The 21,452-nt window shown below is 40.0% G+C and overlaps 1 protein-coding gene across 1 annotated transcript; it reads left to right on the top strand.

Annotated features, from left to right (window-relative positions):
* The first annotated feature begins 302 nt into the window (after positions 1–302).
* On the top strand, positions 303–19,087 carry adra1aa (adrenoceptor alpha 1Aa). The gene is made up of 3 exons (XM_034691271.1): positions 303–386; positions 6,056–7,495; positions 17,917–19,087. The coding sequence occupies exons 2-3, from the start codon at positions 6,598–6,600 to the stop codon at positions 18,459–18,461; spliced, it is 1,443 nt and encodes a 480-aa protein (XP_034547162.1). The 5' UTR covers positions 303–386; positions 6,056–6,597; the 3' UTR covers positions 18,462–19,087.
* The last annotated feature ends 2,365 nt before the right edge of the window (positions 19,088–21,452 follow it).

The raw sequence follows: 21,452 nt of genomic DNA, 5'->3' as shown, positions 1-21,452 counted from the left end.
CCTGGGTGGACAGTGACTGGTTGTGATGACGCACAGGGAGGGAGTGATGCTGAAGGAGGGATGAGGTGATATGAGTGTGAGGATGAGGATGAGGATGGTTGGAGGAGGGATGGGTAGGTTGGTGGGGTAGGGGGTTCTGTTACAGGGGGGCAAAGTGGTTCAGAGAGAGAAAGCAGTGACTCACTTGGTGCTCAACATCATCTGAAGAGATTTGGAGCACCTGAAGGTCGGGCATTTATAGCCTGCCGCCAGACGTGCACGAGGGCTCTCCGCGCACAAGCGCACTCGGCTCTTCCATCGTCCGCGAGTCAGCGTTAGAACCCCGTCTGCGAATGTGGCTCAGGAGAGACGAAGGGATGTGAAATTGCATACAGAGCAAAAGTTGGGTGAGTGCCGCAAAATTCAATTTCAAGAATTTAATTGAGTGAGTAGTTTAATTTTCTCTTTTTAAATTATATTTCATCCTGACGCGCGCCTTTATTCGCAGTTCGTGCCGGTAATGGAGATCTTGGATAAATCTCATAGTTTCTGACCAACTGAGTAGACTTTGAAGTAAAAAATAGACAAGAATTGTTAGCATTGCATTTTAATAAAATCATGAGCTGTGCAGAAGTTGCCAAAAAATAAAGTTTTAAGGTTTTAATTTTATGAACTATGATTTGTCTCGTAAAATACGCGCTGTATGAATATTTGGCATTCCATTCTGCGGGAGATACTTGCTGCAATAATTTAGTTGGTCGCACTGAGCTGGCTGAATAATGGGCTGCTATTTCTTATATTTCAGAGAACTATTTTTAGACAGGCTACAAAAATGTAGTTTCCAGTATGTACAGCACATATGAACTATGGAGTCTCTAGTGGCACCTTGCTGTCCATCACGTCTCAGTCTTTTTATTAAGGTGGACGCCTCTCTCTGTCAGGTGTCACATACAGTCCTGTAGTGTCTGCAGCTTATAGAGCAGGGAATCACTCTGCACACTGGTGAGAAGCCTGAGATTACATCTGAGCCAGAAGAGATGTTTACTCTTGACCAATTAAAATAACTGCAGACACAAAGATGCTGGAGGTCACTGGCTGTTCGAACAATAGTGTGAATTCTTGTTCAGCAGCAGCTGCACATCAACCACCTCAACACATTGTTACATTTTTTTCACGAAAAAAGCAAAGAAGAAGAACAGTTACGTTTGCTTTTCTGTGGTGGGGAACTATGACAATAGCATGAAGGGTCTGCAACATTTTAAACACAAAGAAATTCAAATTTACTTAGAGATGCTCTCAAGCAAAGTGTCTCCTCTGAAGCTATATTATGGAGCCGCTCACTGGCTTAGGGTCGACCCCCTTCTTTTAGAGCGCGCCACCCACTTTAGATATGAGTGACTCTGAATATTAATCAGATCACCACTAGGTACAAGCGATTACCTCACTTCATTTCAGTCTAACTCAAAATTCTTGTACTCTTAATGCAATTTGGTGAGTTCAGAGGTCTTCCATCATGAATGTTACATAAGCTTGTTGTTTTTTATTTATTTGTCATTGTTTTAATCAAGAGTTTAAGTCTTGAGATTACAAAGTGAGAGCTGAATGATTTATTTTGTCAGGCTGACTTTCCAGATTTCCACTATAAATCTTTGTAATGTGCTCGACCTTGGGGGGAAAAAATATTGATTGATAAAGTTGTCACTAACACAAGCTGTTTTAAAAAAAAGGAGATGAAAATATTGAGTAACCATTCTGATTCCTTATATGATGAAGCAAGTATAGAAACACATTTTGACTACTTGCTGTTGATGTTAATGACTGCAGCCCAGTCCGACCTGAAATATATGAACTACTGAAAAAATGCAGGGATGAAAATGACAAAATTAATGCGGCCAGTAACACAGAGCTCATCGCAGAGCAAATCCATCAAGCTTATTGTCTGCTGTTCATTTAACAGTGTGTTAAATATTACAACAACAAACAACTTTAATTCTGCAGGACATTTAATATTTAATACATTGTAATTTAATCTCCTCTTTAATGTAAAATGAAGTTGATATAATGAGCTCCTGCAAGTCTCCTGTGGGTAAACATGTGACTCTTACCTTTGTAATTACCTTAGATGTACCCCTCCCACACACAGAGACACAGAAACACACACCTCCCTCCTCTCCTTAAGTGGAAAAGAGAGGCTCTCAGGTGTCGAGTTATGATGGCTGCTAAATGCAGGATATGCCGCTGTGTGCCAGCACAAGAGCTAACCAGAGACATAAAAGTCTGTCAAACATGTTAACAGCAGTACAGCCAGTGTGTGGCAAGGGTTTGTGGGGCGCAGAGGAAAAGGTCAGCCAGTGGTTAATAGTGTGGTGGAAAGCAATGGAGGAGGGGAGGGGGCTGAAGATTTGGGGAGACTGTATAATGCTAAGTAGGAAGGTAAGTAGTCACATTATAGGTAGGTAGGTAGATAGGTAGATAGGTAGATAGATAGATAGATAGATAGATAGATAGATAGATAGATAGATAGATAGATAGATAGATAGATAGATAGATAGATGTGTGTGTCTGCATGCATGCACACATACATACATACATACATACATACAGTGCTGCTCAAAAGTTTGTGAACCCACAACGATGGTTAGATTTTTTGTAAAAAAATACTAAAATAACCTTATTAAATGTTAAGTTATACCCCAATCCACAATACTGACATTCCAAATAATGGACTCAAACAAAAGAAATAGTTAAATTGTCATTCTTTATTTAACACAAGTGGTTGATTTAAGAAAAACTCAGATATCATGGGTGCAAAAGTATGTGAACCCCTTCAGTTAATAGGATATTGCACCTCCTTTCGCAGAGATAACCTCAACCAAACGATTTCTGTAGTGACTTATCAGTCTCTCACATCTACTTTTGGGGATTTTTGCCCACTCTTCCTTGCAGAACGCAGCCAGTTGAGAGAGGTTGGATGGGCGTCTGGCATGAACTGCCCGCTTCAGGTCCCGCCACAGCATTTCAATGGGATTTAGGTCAGGACTTTGACTGGGCCAATCCAGAACACGAATCTTCTTCTTTTTCAGCCATTCCTTGGTTGTCTTGCTGGAATGCTTTGGATCATTATCATGTTGCATGATCCATCTTCTGCCAAGCTTTAACTTCAAAACTGATGGCTTCAGGTTCTGTACCAGGATGTGACAATATTCCTCAGAATTCATGATTCCCTGGACTATGTGGAGTTGTCCAGGTCCTGAGGATGAAAAGCAAGCCCAGATCTTAACATTCCCACCACCATGTTTCACTGTTGGGAGAAGGTTCTTTTGGTGGTATGCAGTGTTGACTTTTCGCCAAACATGGCGGTTTTGGTTGTGACCAAACAGTTCAATTTTGGACTCATCTGTCCACAGAATGGACTTCCAAAAAGCTTCAGGTTTCTCCAGGTGCTCTCTGGCAAAGTTGAGACGGGCAGCTTTGTTCTTTTTTGTGAGCAGAGGCTTCTTCCTAGCAACCCTTCCATGAAAGCCATGTTGATTGAGTTTTCTTCTTATTGTGGAAGCATGCACATGTGTCCCAGATGCAGCAAGAGAGGTCTGCAAATCCCTAGATGTTATGTTTGGGTTGGCTTTTACCTGAATTATCATTTTTCTTGTGGCTCTTGCTGATATTTTAGAAGGTCGTCCACTTCTAGGTAGGGTTGTAGTCTTTTTCAGTGCTCTCCATTTGTAGATGATCTGCCTCACGGTGGAACGATGAAGCTCAAATTTTTTTGAGATGACTTTATAGCTTTCCCCAGACAAATGTGCTGTCACTACCCTCTTCCTGAGGTCCTCTGAGATCTCTCTTCCTCTCGGCATGATTGACCTGTATGGGTTCACCTGGTAAGACTAAAGTGACCTGGTATTTCTTCCCTAAACATCTCTCACTTTATTGGTCCATTTCAGTGGTTAATTTAGCCACCAATTTGTCCCACCTGATTCTACTTAACTGCTTGTTTTAAGCAATGCAGCTCAGGGTTCACTAACTTTTGCACCTACATCAGTTGATAAAAAACTCTTTTTAATTTACTCTTGACTACACAATTGTTTTTAAAAAAAAAAAAGTATATTGAATTGATAAACCTATACCTGCTATATCATATAAAAAATAACGGTTCTGATTAAATAAGGAAATCAGGTTGAAATAATAGAAAATTCCAAAATGTTCAAGAGGTTCACAAACTTTTGAGCAGCACTGTACATACATACATACATACATACATACATGCATGCATGCATGCATGCATACATACATATATACATACATACATACATACATGCATACATGCATACATACATACATACATACATGCATACATGCATACATGCATACATACATACATACATATATGCATACATGCATACATACATACATACATACATACATACATGAGAAACACAGTAGAAAAGAGGGCAACTCAGGCACACTTTTAATTTAGTCTCCAATAAAGCAGCTTAACTAAATCCTAAATACGTCAACATGCTCGCACTACTTTTTCTAGTCCTATCTAATCTAGGTTTGGTTAAGGAACATCGACATCACAAATGTCCGTAATCCGCAAAGACAAGATTAATTTCACATCTGTCAAAGAGGAGGAGTTTCCGTGGGCCCAAGACATTGTTTTACTGTCAAAGGACAGCAGATCTAAAACATAAAACATTTAATGCAGCAAATTCAGGGGAATAATTCAGACAAATTTAGGCATACATGCCGCAGGAGCTATGCACACTACAGCATCAATTACAAACTGGACTGTGTAACTCAATATCTCCCTTTGCTTACCTTGTATGCAGTGGAGTAATATTAATGCTTGACATTAAAATGTCAAGCATTAATAAAACAAATGTTGAAGGTATTTGCATGACTCTCGCCACTGCAGGGGGGGACCTCGACAAATGTTGAGTGAATTTTAAGAATTACGCCGATGGCAGTAGGATGAGAAAATCAAAACAACTCATACGACGGTGCATCAACGGTGGAGCTAGTGCTAGTACATAGTTAGCTTGACTTGATTTAAAGACATGAAGGTAGCCTGGCTCTGTATGAAAGAAACACTATCTTCTAAATACTTTGGAGTTCACATTTCAACTTGTTTTATCTTTTTTTACGTACCTAAACAGTGAATTAAAATAAAGCTAACAGACAGCAGCCGTTTAGCTACAATTAATATGACTGAAAGTAGGGGGGCAGCTAGCCTAGCTTGCAAGTGTTAAAATATCTGCCTGTTAGCCTCCTTTAAGCTTTTGGAAATCGACTTCTCTAGTTTCATTTTGAGGTAACATGCTTGAGCTACATCTTGTGTCCCTCTGGACGTGTTGGTATGCTCATTTCTTTAGCTTTCATGCTACCTGTTGTTTCCCCAATCATTTACATTCTTTATGCTAAGTTAAGCTAAGCAAATTCTCTTCCAGTTTTAGCTTTATATTAAGTTAAACATAAAATTGGTATCACAGTGCAAACAAGCTTATATCCCAAAATGTCAAACTGGCCTTTCCTTTACAACCACTCAGGATTAAAGGCTCAATAAAACTACATCTGAATGCACACAACACCCGCGACTGAATGTCAAACCTTAACACTGTGTATTGTTTCACCTTGACCTGTGAGGAGGTCACAGTGTGTTATTTATTTGAGAAAGGATTAAGAGCATGGTCAGCCTTATGTTTGTTTACTTTGTTGAAGATCATATAGGAACATCAAACAGCAGAAAAATGTCACGGCTCTCTGTAGATGTTGTGTCTCAGAAAATCCAGTAACGCAGACAACTAATCAGCCCTTGATATCAGCTTCTTTAGCCCTCAACCTCTCATTGTGTTTAGTCGATAAGATGAAGCTTTAGTCACATTGATCTGACAGCAACTGTGACTCAGAGACACGGTCTACAATCTTGATGGATTTGAGCAGTAGTGAGGTGGCAAAGAAAAAAAGTCAAACAATGAAACAATAGACAGAACAAGGATTAACCTTTTTGTGTCTGACAGTAAAATGATTAATGTGTCAATTTTCTCAAGGCTGATTCCTTACGTCTTTCTTTTCACAGGCACCCTGGATGTTGTCACTGGATACTAGAAAAGCCTGGATATTCACCATGTTACCCTGAAAACGGTCTCACTACAAGGACATTTGAAGAGAAGCTTATTGACTTTTTGTTCCCAAACTGCAGATATTGAGAGAATATGCAAACATTTCCTTTGATGTGTACCTATCTGTGTATCCCATCTAAAATACATAAGCCTATTTTCCTACGAGGTGCATAATAACATTTTCGAGATGGATTACCTGATTTCAGCACAGTAGGTACTGTTTGCATATATTACACATATCTCTCAGTGATGCTGCATGTATTGTGTAGTTTTATTTTTCTTGATGCATTACCAGCGTAATGGCTCATTTGCCAGCGGCATCATCATTCAAATTATGTTGTGACAAGGCCGACTTAATGTGATCATTACTCTAATAGCCTTTATGAGAATGCCCTGATGTCTCTTTTCTCCTGTAGTGAACTTACAGAGCTGGAGTGTGTGTTTCAGGCTGTTTTTGCTGCACATGACAGTGTTGAGCATCAGCTAAGTATTTGAACAGATGGTTCCTGTGCTGGACAATATGACCCCTGCTCCTCCAACACAGAACTGCTCTAACTGCAGCCAGGTTTTAGTCCCAGAGCTCAATGTGGTCAAAGCTGTGGTTCTGGGCCCTGTGCTTGGCGTCCTTATTGTTTTTGGAGTTGTTGGGAACATCCTGGTAATCCTCTCAGTAGTTTGTCATCGACACCTGCGGACAGTCACACATTATTTTATAGTAAATCTGGCCGTGGCAGACTTGCTGATAAGCTCCACTGTACTACCTTTCTCTGCCATTTTGGAGATTGTGGATCGTTGGATGTTTGGACGGATTTTTTGCAATGTTTGGGCAGCTGTGGATGTGTGCTGCTGCACTGCCTCCATCATGAGCCTCTGCGTGATCTCTGTTGACCGCTACATTGGAGTCAGTTACCCTCTGCGATACCCAACAATAATGACAAAACGCAGGGCACTGCTGGCGGTGCTGCTGCTCTGGGTTCTGTCCATCATCATATCAATTGGACCTTTATTTGGCTGGAAAGAGCCGGCGCCAGAGGACGAGTCCATCTGCAAGATCACAGAGGAGCCGGGCTACGCCATCTTCTCTGCTGTGGGCTCTTTTTACCTCCCTCTGGCCATCATACTGGTCATGTACTGTCGGGTTTATGTGGTCGCTCACAGAGAGAGCCAGGGCCTAAGGGAGGGCCAGAAGACAGAAAAGTCTGATTCAGAGTGTGTAATACTCAGGATACACAGAGGAAACACCACTGTATCAGAGGACGAGGCCCTTCGTAACCGCACACATTTCGCCCTGCGTCTGCTCAAGTTCTCACGAGAGAAGAAGGCGGCCAAGACCTTGGGCATTGTTGTTGGCTGCTTTGTGTTGTGCTGGCTACCCTTCTTCCTGGTGCTTCCTATTGGTGAGTATTTCATATGTCAAATATTTATTTCTCAACATTGTGAACCAGATGGCTTTTGAGAGCTCCACAGCATTTGCCAGGGAAAATTAGCAAGTGAAAAATAACTCATTTCAATATGGTATAAAAACACCATATTATTTATTTGCATGAAGAAAGTTTTGTGAATGGTGAATGGACTGAGCTTATAAACACCTTTCTAGTCTTCCTGTCACATGTTTAGTCCGAGTCACATTCACTCTACTCTCACACATTAAACCCTGTTGGCAGAGGCAGCTAACCTTCCCATTGAGATCTAATCTAACTCACTCATTTACACAGACACTGATGGCTATGCCTTCAGCAGCAATTTGGGGCTTAGTATCCTGCCAAGGACGAGAGCTTGGGATCAAATTTTATGCTAATTGGACAACCAGCTCTTAGCTCTCTGAGGCTACAATCAGCCATGTAGTAGAAAATACACATATTCACTTTCTTGCTGAGAGTAAGATGAGAAGACTGACTCTGTCATGCCTGTATGAAAGATATTAAGCTACAACCAACAATAAGCTAACAAGTGTGTCAGGTTAGCTTAGCATTAAGAGAAAAAACAGGGGACAAAAGATAGCCAGACTCTATGAAAAGGTAAAAGAAATCCATCCTACGAACTTGCTGAACATTTTGTATAATCCTTTCTCAGATCAAAAAGTTGAACAAAAGCTCTGGTCCTATGTTGCGCTATTTGCCTGTACTTATTCTGTGAGCACAGTGATATCCTGAAGTCCTTAGTGAGCCTCAGAGGTATTGTTTTGTTGACACTTGACAGAGCAATGCTTGTTGTTTCCACCTGTTTCCAGTGTCCCATTTCAAAGGAGATGTGCAACACACAAACTACTTAAAAAGATAGAAAATTCTGAAAACAGGGCAGTGTATTTGATCACCTGCACTCAAAGATGTGAAGTTGACCACTTTAAAAAGCTATTTAACCTCTGTTTTAATTTGATTTACAGATCTATTCATAGATGTCCAGGTTCTGAAGTGCTGGGAAATTTAATAGTTTGATCATGTTAATTGAATTGCTGGCCTGCGGGAGCACACTGAGGTTACAGTCATTCAGACTAACCTCGTGGTCTCTTGAGCAGCGTAGTAAATGCTTTGACTTAGCCAGCCAGGTAAAGGCTCTAAAAATAGCATCTATAAATCTTTCAGATCTCTTACAGCCTCCAGAGCTCCACTGTCTGTACACAAAAGACGTAGAATTCAACGCCCTTTTATTTCAGCCATTGATCATTGAATGAAGAGAACCCATTTCTCTGTTTCTTTCTCTTCACTGAGTGTCTGTGATCTTTATCACAAAACCAGACCAGTGATGAAAAGTAACCCATCATATCGGTGTCATATCTCATGAAGGTTCTCTTTAGGATTCACCCAGCTTTATGACGTGAGAGCTTCAGGGAATTCACACCGCTTGACAACAATGGTCTATTGTATGTGCTCATGCCAGTATGGAGTGATTGTGGGAAGGAGATCTGAGTAGATAATATGAGTTATGGCACAGCCCACAGTGTGCCCACAATGTCCCTCAGGGCTTTTATTTATTCCATGGTCTCATGATTGTAAATATAGATGCAACCATTTGGCTGACGGCCTTTCCTGACCGGGAAATGAGGAAAAGCCTCAGTTTACCAATAATCCCTTACAAATCCTGGCAGCAGTCTACATACAAGTTTGTGGAAAATGATACATATATCAATGAATCGTCAAGCGGTGGTCTTGTTTTCGATATTCAGAGCAGGATACCTCATAATTATTTGATTTAGTTATACCTGCAGTAAAAACATTTTTAAAGACCGAGAAACATAATTTGTGAGAATATGATCTTGTCTACCATTTTGAAAAGGTGAGCTTTTTCAGCTCTGAACCAATGTGGGTTGTCCTCTGTTCTCCTTGACATTTAAAAAGTTATTTTCAGGAAGTGTAAAGCAATCTTCTGCCAATATAAGAATAACTTCAAGGCATACCCACAGGGTTTAAAGTGTTAAGATTTAAATCATGAACTGCTCCAGTCTAAGTGAAGCTGTTTCGTTTCTTCTTTTTAATATTTAAAGTATGCACTTGGCATGGTGTGGTTAGAGCTGTTCTGTTGCACCTTCAACCCCACCGACCAGTGATGTCATGTTGCAATGACGCACTCAGCAGTGCACTGCTATATTACAGCAGGGTACAAAGTTACAGCCCTTTAGGACAGTGAAAAAACTGGTTGAAGCTTCATTCTGTCTGTGATATATAATGGTGACAAACTTTATATGCATCCATATCTACTTTATGGACCCTTGATTCATTCTATTGCTTCATTATCAACGCAAAATCCCTTACTCACCATTGCATTTTTTATTATTTGCTGAGTTGGGCATCATTAACAATCCCCAGACAACAGTAATGGTATATTTCTATTACAAAGTGACACTGAGAAATCTTCCAGCTTACTTCTGTACCCTTCCCTATTTCAGCTTGACTGTGCACCAGTTGCAATCCTCTAATTTATTTCTCTTCACTGTCACTGAGTTTTGACAGGGAACAGGGGAAACATTTTTTACAATGCACCTTGGGTATAAAATAGTCTTTAAAAAATAGTTCAAACTATGCACACTCACATCACTATTTATGTAGTTATAGAAGCAGTTTGTTGTTTTACCTTGAAAAGCCACAGTGAATTTGAATACCTTCTAAAAACTTGGTGATATTCCCATATTGTGTGCTTTGAGTTGTTAGTGTTTAATGTGTTCGTGATTTTGCATGGCTGCTACCTTGGCCAGGTCTCTCTTGTCAAAGAGATTTTCAATATTTATGGGACTTCCTGGTCAAATTAAGCAAAAACATATAAATAAAAAGGTCAGGATAATAATCCATTTAATGTGCATCTCTCCTCTTTATACTCAGTGTAATACCTCATAAACATAACGTCATACTAGACTGCTTGACTATCACTAAACTGCAGATGGAAAACGTTGGCTTGTGAGTATGATGGAAATTAAAATTTAAATATTTAACTCAGGAACTGGAGGAGACCAAAATAGAACTAAGGTGAGAGTGGAGGCTCATTTGTCAGATCGAAAGAAATACTATGCTAATGGCGATCTATGTCTGAAGAATTAATAAACAGGCAACTGTTTGCAAACATGTTCACAGCAACTTAAAACGTATCTCTATGTAATGTTTTTAACTTGTTCTACTGCCCCCAAGTGGCCAAAAGTATTTAAATGCAAGTCAAACATCTTGTTTCTATACCTTGTTCTGGTATAGTTAAATGTCAGCAGCAATTATGTCTTATTTCACCAACTGGTAGCAGTTAAATCATCAATACTGTGTTCTCTATTTAGTCAAGGGAAGATTATTTATTTTAGAAGTAGGATTAGTCACATATTTTAAATTGTTTTTACATCCCGTCAGCAAACAATAAATCAAAGTGACAAAAAAGGAAGAAAAAATTGGGTTTGTGTGGCTGCAAGCCTGTAAATGTCCCACCTGACTGTGTGTACACGGTCCTTGCATGTATTGTGCATGAGTCTATTCTATCACAAGCTAAAGCTAGCAAGCTAACTGCACAACACTGACAGAGAAAGGTAGATGCTAATGTTGACAATTATTTGTCTCATGTGCCCCTTCCCTTCCTGCTAGATAATTGGGGCAGTCCATATGTTTGGAGAGTAGCTTTTGTTATCTCCTCTGTGAGATACCCCAAAAAATCTAGCTTACCGTTGCTGTTTTATGTATTGTTGCGTACCCCAGCTTTAAGGTTTGCTATTGCCACATGCCAACTACTTGTCTCTAGCTGTATTCACACATGCACTCCTGAAAACTTCCTGAATTTTCCTGAGTGAATGTGTTAGAGACTCTTATGAAAATAGTTTCATGAAATGAGCCAAATACTCACAGAATAATGGCGATCCAAGACATGTTTGGTAAAGTTTGTAACAGTTGGAGTTACACAATCATCAGATGACAGCATCAACAGAGTTGTTCATTCTGGTCCAGCTGAGGATTAAATGTATAAGCTGTAGAGCCAGGCTCAAAATAATTTGCTGCTAGATTCTTTCCACCTCTTCTCTCTATCCATCTCTAAATCAGGATCTTATTTTTTGTTAGCCCACATTTGGCTGTGGGCGACAGCTCACCCAATAAAGCATTTCACATGACATATTCCCCTCCTTTCTACCTCTGAATGGAGGAGTTAGCTGAAATAGAAAGATTTATTGCAGCCACACAATAGGTCAGCCATTTCATTATTATATTGGTCCACTGGAAGCTGCATGATATGTGACGAGTCACCCACATTTCTGTAATAAACAGGCATGCATGTAAATGGCCTGTTAAGCCATTTTCTCTGCTTCTTCATTATAGATCCAACTCACGCTCTCTGTTGTGAATGTTTCCTCTAATCAAGAGGAGCCTAATTTATAGCAGCAATTTTAATAAATCCTTAACCCTCATGGCAAGCAGGGAGAGATTTTTTAGCGGAAACTGGTTGAAACAATTAAACTAAATTGTCTTAAGTGGATGTAAATGAGAGCAGTGATTTGTTTCTTTTGGGAGTTGCAGATTTCATGGAAACCCAACCTTTGATGCTACAGACTCTAGAGCGAGTGATTAGAGCTATAATATCACATGGAGGTTAGCATTTATTTATTTTTCTCTAACACTTGTATTACTTTTGGATGATTGGCTATGACAAGTGGCGCAGACATTCAAAGTGCTTAGAGATTTACCCCTGACAACTATGTTGACTCCTTGTTTAACCTCTAGCACTAGTTAAAAGTTTTTACTAATCTACTTGATGGAATGAGACAAAACTCAGACATTCACGTCTCCACTAGATGAACTACAATGATTTGAGGAATTCACATTGTTGGGAAATAACTAGATAACAATTTGATGTATTGGATGGGAAATCTGCTACTGACACAGGATTCATCACACGTTCACACACACATAGTAACAGTGTTTTTCAAGTAGCAACCCATATATTTTGAGGCTAAAATGAATGTTTTCATCCCAGTCAGCGATGAAAAGGTTAAATGGGTGGAGCCAGCTTTGATTCTGTGACCTTTAGTTTGCCCGTTCGCTGCTCACCACTAGATAGTGAGTTCTTCTCAACAATTCTGCCATCGGGTATTTTCAGCTTTGTTGGTAAGTGTCTTTTAACTCTCATAGTCAGAGCTGCACAGCCTATGTACCAGCGCATATAGTTTTATTTTTCTTCCTCTGTGAAGAATGTTTTTCTTTTCTACATAATATATCCAAACCTTTTTGTTAGTATCACGTAGCACATAAAGTGCTGAATATTTGATTTTTGATTGAGAAATAAAATGCAGTGAAATTACATTTTTTCATAGACTAGATTTCACCTTGTGCTACAAAATGATTTTTAAACAAATACTGTTTCAATCATTATTTTTTATCACACTTCCAATTTTAAAGTGAATTTATTATAAAAATTACAAAACAAAATTATGTTCTCAGATGTTCTCTGATCATTTCGATGGAACATCTTAATTCCAACTTACTAACTTGTGTGAAGGTAAGATAACAGACATAACTGAGCCAAGTGGCAACCTCCGGTCTCAAAATATGAAGCCCATGCGGATGTGTTGTAAACTGCAATTCATCGAGAATCCACTTGAGGCTGGCTACAGAAACACCGGAAACCACATAGACACCAATTAAAAAAAAGACGATCTTTACAGCATGAATAAACATGTTTACAGCCTGGTTCAAAAAACAGCTTGGCTCTACGTATCTAGTTTCTCTATCGGCACACACTGTACGGAGGTGTTTTTATTTTCTAACGCAACGTTTCAGAAGACATTAAGATTACGAGTTTTTGTCCAAATAAGGACATGACTGACTTGACTCCCGGACGGGAACACATAGCTGTTGGCTAGGAGGCTCAAAATCTACCTCTTTACGTCACACTCTGCCTGGTTGAGTTCCGCATTTCCAATATGGCTGCTGCTGTCGATTGGATGGGTGTCTTCACGGATACTATGTCCATATTTTATACAGTCTATGAACTGAGCTCAATTTATTCAACACAGCTAAACACAGGATCACAGAGCCCGTGGCTAAATTATGTCAAATTAGTTTGCTGAGTGTGTCTAACATTAGCAGAGCTAGCACCACCAAACCTTCAGTCCTCCTCGCAGGTTAACATCTTCAATATATACCTGTACTGGTTATACACCACTCACATTGCTGGTCGAGTGGTAATTTGCTAGATTAACCTGACAGTCTACATACAACTCTATCCAAGATGCAATCTATCATCTGCATCAGCGGAGCATTATGGCAGTAGCCATTAATTGGAGCTACAGACCCAGCTAGAGGTTGGTTGCTGCGCTACAGCTTGGACACAATTGGCAGTTCAGGCCAACAATAATAATACATATTAAAAATGTATAGCCCGACTTGTAATTCTGTTGCTGACTAGTCGAATGTAAAAAAGTTTCAATTACATTTCAATTTCAAAGAATTGGTTAAAGCTCAATGGGTTTTGTAAGCTGTATATGAAAGCAGTAAATGGTTGTTGGTGAGGATATTTCTTTATTGCTCAATTTAGTTTGGTCAAATGTTGCACTGTGGTGAAGGAGGATGTGCTGTTCATGTCTAGAGACAGTTAAGCTAACTTGCCAGTAAGCCAAGACAAGCCTAATATTAAAGAACTACAGACCTCCTCATTGGTACACACAGCAGGCTCACACTTCACACTTCCCTTAGAGTTTTGCCCTATGAAGTTGAACTGGAACTTGGGGAATCAATCAAGTTTTCAAGTCAGCAGTAAATTACTTCTCTGATGAGGTAGTGCAACATCAAGGCTAGAGGAGCACAAGTCTATCTTGTTCCTTTTTTCAATTATTTTCTTAGTGTTAAATTATACTTCAAATTGCTGCAGACCAAAGTGTTGCACAGCACAAAAAAAATCAATACATAACATCAAAGAAATCTCAAGGGACATTAACACACACAAAAAAAGCAGAAACAAACAACATCCATTCATTTGTATTTACTTAAGGGAGGTTAAATTATGACTGTCAACCACTGACTATAAACAAATAAGGTCCTCCCACTGTGATAATGTAAATCCATAATACTCCCTCGACTGGCACTGACATAGAGTTATCTGGTTGGTGGAGCTGCAGGATTAATGTTACACGACACACATTGAACTCAACCATAAAACATAAAAGATCCCTGAGGTCAGTACCAGCTTTCAGCAGAACAGATTCTTCTTTGTGTTGATTTGAAGCAGACACTTATGGTTATTGAAAGTTCAATGACTCTTGTCTTAGTTCATTACGTTTTCTCTCGCTGCTCCTCCTCTGCTCTGCCAACCTTGTAATGAATGCTGCAGGAGCCCAAAGTTGTCATTAGGGCTGTCAATCAATCGTCTTTTTAGCTTTAAAGAACTCATTAAAATTAAACTCCTCAGAAAATGAACACCTTTAAATAAATCAGCATGATAAGAACTAACTATAATGACAGAAAGCATGTGTGACAAAAATGTATTTGATGGGTGTTTTAAGTTTTTAGTTTGACCCATGTTCCATCTGTTAACATGGAGGAGGCTGGCTTTGAGACCAGTATTGCAGTAATACCAGGAATATTGTCATTAAAGCTGCTCTTCCGTTTCAGTCAGTATGAGTGTTGTCTATGAGTGGTAAAATGCCTATATCATAGGCTGTACTATAAATAATGGATGTAGTATCTGTGACGTCACCCATCTGTTTCTGAAGCGTTGTTTTGAAGCAAATTGTCGGCAGGAGCCATATTGGAAATGTTTAATTCTAACTGCTGTCGAGCTAGTGTGAGGTAAAGAGGCGGGCTTTGAGCCTCCTAGCCAACAGCTACAATGTTCCTGCCTGTCAATCAAGCTGTGCCTCTCATAATGGAAAACTCATAATCGTAATATCTTCAAAATTGCTGCATTATGAAATAATTCAGCCCCCGTACAGTGTGTACTGATCGAGAAATGAGCTATCCAGACTACACTCGTTTTTGTACTAGGCAATCAACGTGTTTATTTCTGCTGTAAAGATCGTCTTTTTTGAATTGGTGTGTATGTGGTTTTCGGTACTGCTGGAGCCCGCCTCAAGCGGACACTTGAGAAACTGCAGTTTTTAACACTTCAACATTGGCTTCAATACTTGCAGCCAGAGGTTACTGCTTGCCCTATATTGTGTCAAATTTGACAGCTGTGGGTGTTGAGTGTAGCCAGCAGGTGGTTACTCCCAGTGACAGGACTTTACAATGTTCCAGACTGTTGGTCATCTTTTTCCTAATGGTTTCCTCCTGTCTGTAAATAAGGGGCCCTTGGCAATTGGTTGCTGTCCTGTTGGTTTTCTTGATCCTGAAGTGACCATATTTGGAGGGTGGTGCATGAGAGTAGAGAAAGGTTGGCAAACACTTAAGTTATCAAAGCTAAATCTTACCCTCATGGCCCATTCATTAGCTGGGGAATGAGCTTGTTTGCTGTCATGTTTCCCACAGAATGAGTCTCTGTTTATGGTGTAGGCTGACAGGAGTGGTTCTTTCATCACATTAAATAAGCTCAGAGAGATAGTGGAAAGTAGCTGTCTTACTTTGTGCTTGCTTGAATCACTGCTGAGAGAGAGGTGGGCGAATGATAAAGTCTGTCTTCTCATCACTGCTGTCTATCACAATCTCTCAGGGGGAAAAGCCAACAATCCTAACTCCTGTGAACTCCCCCAGCAATAAGTGATGTGATCTAATATATGAAATAGGGCTTTTGAACAATGGACTTTTATATCACGGTTAATCGCTAAATTTCAATTGCAATTAATCACATGTTTGAAATGCCAATATTTTGTATTTCCAAATTGTTACTTAGTCCATGTTAACAATTTAAAGCAATTGTAACCAGTGTCTTGATTTGGAATCAAATGAATGCAATGGAATGTGCTTAATGATCTGGACTTACATTTTCAAATAAATGATGCACTGCTACATGATGCCCTCTGCCTGTATCAGCACCATGGGGAGCAGAGCTTTCAGTCGCTCTGCTCCCCAACTCTGGAACTCACTCCCACCAGACATCTGAAACTCTGACTCACTACCCCTTTTCAAATCAAAACTCAAAATCCATCTGTTTCAAACTGCATTCTCTGTCTAATTTATCTGCTTCATTTTAACTTGGCGTTACTCTGCTTTTTGTTTTTTATTCAATTTATCGTGTTGTTTTATTTATTGTGCGTTAATCTTTCTATAAAATGACCTTGAGAAAGGCGCTCAACAATACAGAGAGTGTATTATTATTATTATTATTATTATTATTACACCAGTGTGCTCTGAAACCATGAATTAGAGGAAGGAGACAGCTTCAAAGTGCTCATTCTGGGAAATACATTGTTTCCATTTTTAAGGTGTAACACTTTTCCACATTAATACATATGCAGGGGTGCATGTACAAAATGTGGAAGTACATTTCAATAAAGAAGATAACAGAGGTGCTGGTGGCCTAGCGGTCTAAGTGCCCCACATACAGAGGCTGCAGTCCTCATCGCAGGGTCGCCAGTTCGATTCCTGACTGGTCGATCATCTCCTGCTCCCCATATTTCTTGTCTCTCTTCATCTGTCCTATGGAATATAGGCAAAAAGCCCCCAAAAAATATAAGTTTAATAAAAAATAAAAAAAAGATAACAGACAGTTGACATTATTTAGTATTTTTTCATTCATTTTTGATATTATAACATTATTTGGGTGGAGGCTTCAAATAAGCTCTCTGAGTTTTCTGCCTCTTCCTTCCTATATTATTTATCTTTGCTATTTTTTTGTATGTAGTTTCTTTTACTTGTGCAAATAACTAAACAAAACATAAACAAAACAGACAACAGCCAACATCAGTCTGACGAGCTGCACCTCTATGCTTAGCTTGTGGGTGGAAGCTCAAACTTTAAGTACTTCAGTGATATTTTAATTCCCCTTGACAAAAAGTTCATATCACCTTCAGCTTGTCAACTGAGCCATATAAGATGACTTATATAGTGCTTTTCTGTCTGACTACTCAAAGCACTCGTCACATTCACCCATTCACACCCATTCACACTCATTCACTCGCTGATGGTATAGGCTGCTAAGAGTTTTTTTCAAAGTGAAATGTGTCATTCACAAGCACAGTGGTGTCATTATTTTCTATCACAGTGACAGCAGGAAGCAGGAAGACACTGCTACAGCTTAACTATGGTGTGCCGAAAGGGACAAAATAGCACATGATTTAAAAGTTATTTTCAGACCTTAATCACATCACGAGTAATGCATTAACGCCAACAGCCTTAATATTAAACTTTGCTCTTTAGACAAGAGATCATTTGCATTTTGTTCTTTCATCTGCTGTTATGTTGACCACTCCTGGTTTCCTATGTCCCAACAGGTTCCATGTTTCCGGCATACAGACCTTCAGAAACAGTCTTCAAGATCACCTTCTGGCTCGGTTACTTCAACAGCTGCATCAACCCCATCATCTACCCCTGCTCCAACCAGGAGTTTAAGAAAGCTTTCCAGAGTTTACTTGGAGTTCACTGTCTGAGAATAGCTCCCAGATCACACCATCATCATCTGAGTGCAGGTCAGGGTCACGCACAGGGGCAGAGTCAGTCCCTCTCTTTTGCCCTGGACAACAGGGGGGCTCCTTGTCGGCTCAGTCCGTCCTCCTCTATTGCTCTGTCCAGATCGCCATCCTCCAGGGACAGCAGAGAGTGGAGGGTCCTCTCTGGAGGCCACACAAGAGGGTCTGGACCATCTGAGACTAGCAGATATAAAGTGGCCAAACTCTGCAGTAAAAGCTTTAAACAGACCTGCTGCTGCATCCTCGGTGATGGGACTCCTCCACAGGAATCAGACTGCGCCGAACCCCCTCCTGTTCCCACCATTAAAATCCACCAACTGTCCCTGTCGGAAAATGGAGAGCCTGTATAGCTACTGTAATCCTTCATCCATTAGTCATGACTCCCATTTCAAGGTCACGGATGAACATGTATTCCCTTCTGGTCCGTTTACATCACAAAGGTTTGAATGGTGGCTGCTTTGAAATGTGAAATTTAAAAGTCGCAGCTTTAATGTCAAACTGTGATTTCCGCTGGATCTAACATGGTCACAATTCTGCAAAGACATTAAAAGACTACTCTACTTTCCCCTCATAAAAATATGCCTTCTTAGCTACGGCTTGTTATAGATGAAAGTGAAGAAAATGTTCATCAGATGTTGAAAAAAAAACTAAAGAAGAAAGTCTGTGTAATATTTCCCCTGAGGTGGACCAAGAGAAAATACCTATATATTAAAGAGACCAAAAAATCCTTCATGTTTACATATTTTATAATAAAGAAGAACAGGTAAAATGCGTGCAAATTTACACAGGAGAGTTTTATATTGCATGGTTTCAACAAATATTTCTAAATGCTGGTTGGTGCTCCTGTTGTCTCCAAAGTTTGCCCATGTTGCTGTTCCTGTTGTCATAATATTGTTTGTGTACTCCTCTGTACACATTAAGGGACCTCGTGTACTCCCATGTCACATTACAATAAATTTGTATGACGTGTTCCTAACATGGGATTAATGGTGACATTTTTGGACTGAAGTTGTTGTTTCTTTTAGTTGAATCACTGAAATATATAGCCCCTGAAAACGTGTATTTCATCTCTCCTCATTCCCACAATATCATGTACCTCCGAGCTGTGCCAGATGGACGTCTTAATATACTTCCGTGGAATTTTAGCTGACCTTGTGGTTGCTGACCTCAATCCTGCCCGGCCCCCAAGCTTCTTAAAAAATCCACCAGATTTAGAGATGTCAGGCTAAGTCATAGGCAGACATTCTTCTCTCAGGCCGCTTCTTTCTTCAGTTGTTTTTAGCTTCCATGCACATACAAAACATACAGGGCTTTCATGTTTGCCTTTGTGTGATCTTCTGTGTGTGTAAGTGCTGTTACCAGTGCAAAACCTGAAAAAAAGGAGTGTGTTGAGCGCTAGGTTCAAGACTGCAAAGTGTCTCTCTCTGTTTACGCAGAGGCATCAAAGGGCAAGAGGACAAACCTCAGCCAACTGTATTGATTTATTTTCCCCCTGGATAGCTTTTCTGTAGTACCAAGATGTACTCTCGGGTGAGTGAGAGGGAAAAGATGCAGCCGGACTCCTCAAGCCAATCTCTGTGTGTTAAGTTCAGTCATGGAAGTGAAGTGGACAGCTCTCCCACAGGGGGAGGGACCCGGTGGCGCAGTGAGAGTGCTCGTCTGCGTCCCCTTTGTCATTGACTAGCACGTTCGTGAACCTGTAAATCACACCACCTCTGCCTGGATGCCATTAGAAGAGCTAGCAGCAGCAGGAGCAATAAACTACACACGGTACAGATGACCTAATTCAACCCTCCATTTCTATAGTCGCCCACCATAGAAAGCAGTTGGATTATGATGAAAACTGTGGTCGATGAATACCTTTGTGCCCTGCTTCATAAAGATATATCACCCCCATATGAAATAGCCGTTATGAAAACTATAATTAGATCTGCAGTCTTGCAGAATTCAGATATAGACTGGAACAGAGCAAGACCAACCCCCATATGTTTCCTCAACATGGCTTGATGTTCAAACAGACTTATTTTAACTTTTTGTTATAAAATCATCAAAAAGTGAAGATACTCTACTCTCTTTTTTCTATATTTTTGTAATATTCTGACAGAAGATTATACACTGAGGCTACAATCTTACTGACCCCACTGCAGAATAAATGTCATCACAAAATCTTACATTGCAAAATTTATGTTCACGTTGATATTGTGGGGAGCAAAAAAATCAATTCTGGGAAGGATTGTGATCTTATAATAGCACTGCTGCCTGTGTTCCAGTGTGTTGAAGGCATAGCGAGTACATCTGGTGACTCATGTTTGCACACTTTTCCCATGAGGGCTTAGCTCTGTTAAGTCCTCCTGATGCTTTTCACTTTTTTTTTCTGAGAGCTCTCATCAGCAGCTGAAGATGTTGATGTTAAAGGATTCCCCTTCTCCTGTTTTAATCAGAGCGCTCATCATGCTCCATCCTAATTGGACGACTGTCAAACAGCCGGTGGGGGGGCTTCACTAATCACAGCTCTGTTGTTGATGTGTGCATCCACTGTGACGTTGTCTCTGTCAGTTCATTGTAGTTGGACCGTCCCTCAGGGTGAGGAGTCCAAGGAGGTGGAACAACATAATGCTGCTACGAGTCACGACTCTGTGTCTCCACCTAGTGACTCACAGCCTCTCTGCTTTTACGCCATCCACAACATAGTGTTATGTATGTGGTTGAGCAGCCCTCATAATGTGGAAAACCTCTACCCCAAGTATAAGTTCTGAAAATTAAAACTCACACTGGTCTCATCGAACAAACAGTTCTTACTTTGCTGAAGCTATGAGTGTACATTTGTACAATGTCCAACAGGTTCTTCATCAGATTTCTAGATGTCCATGAGGAACAAAAGAACAATTATTTAAAAGACGTGAAGGAATCTGAGGAGGAGGAAGATGAAGTCAAATACAACCAAAAGCATGATGATGATCTTCAGATGGAGAAGTAATCCCTACAAACTGCAAGAAAGACAGTACTTCCCCCATTACAACAACTCTCAATTTATTGTATCTCTTGTAATAAATTAAAAAAAGATGAAGAAGAAAACATGTTTGTAACTATGCAGTAACCTAACATGCAAAATATATTTGAGGTTTAAAACTCATTGAGGCTGCTCTATTGGTGAGGGCAGGTCATTTTCCCAGGACATGGGGACTAAACAGAATGTTAAAACTTCACAAGAATTCAAGAACTGCTTTAAAAATACTTATTTTCCTTCACAAGGCATGAAGTAAAACTTTTGTGAGTTTAATACTGGGCACTTCTACAATTTTCCTCCGCAAGTATATTTTGAAAGTGGGTGTGCTAGTGGT

This window comes from Notolabrus celidotus, chromosome 9, assembly GCF_009762535.1.
Source record: "Notolabrus celidotus isolate fNotCel1 chromosome 9, fNotCel1.pri, whole genome shotgun sequence".
Taxonomy (NCBI): Eukaryota; Metazoa; Chordata; class Actinopteri; order Labriformes; family Labridae; genus Notolabrus; species Notolabrus celidotus.
This window is presented reverse-complemented; position numbering and strand designations above follow the sequence as displayed.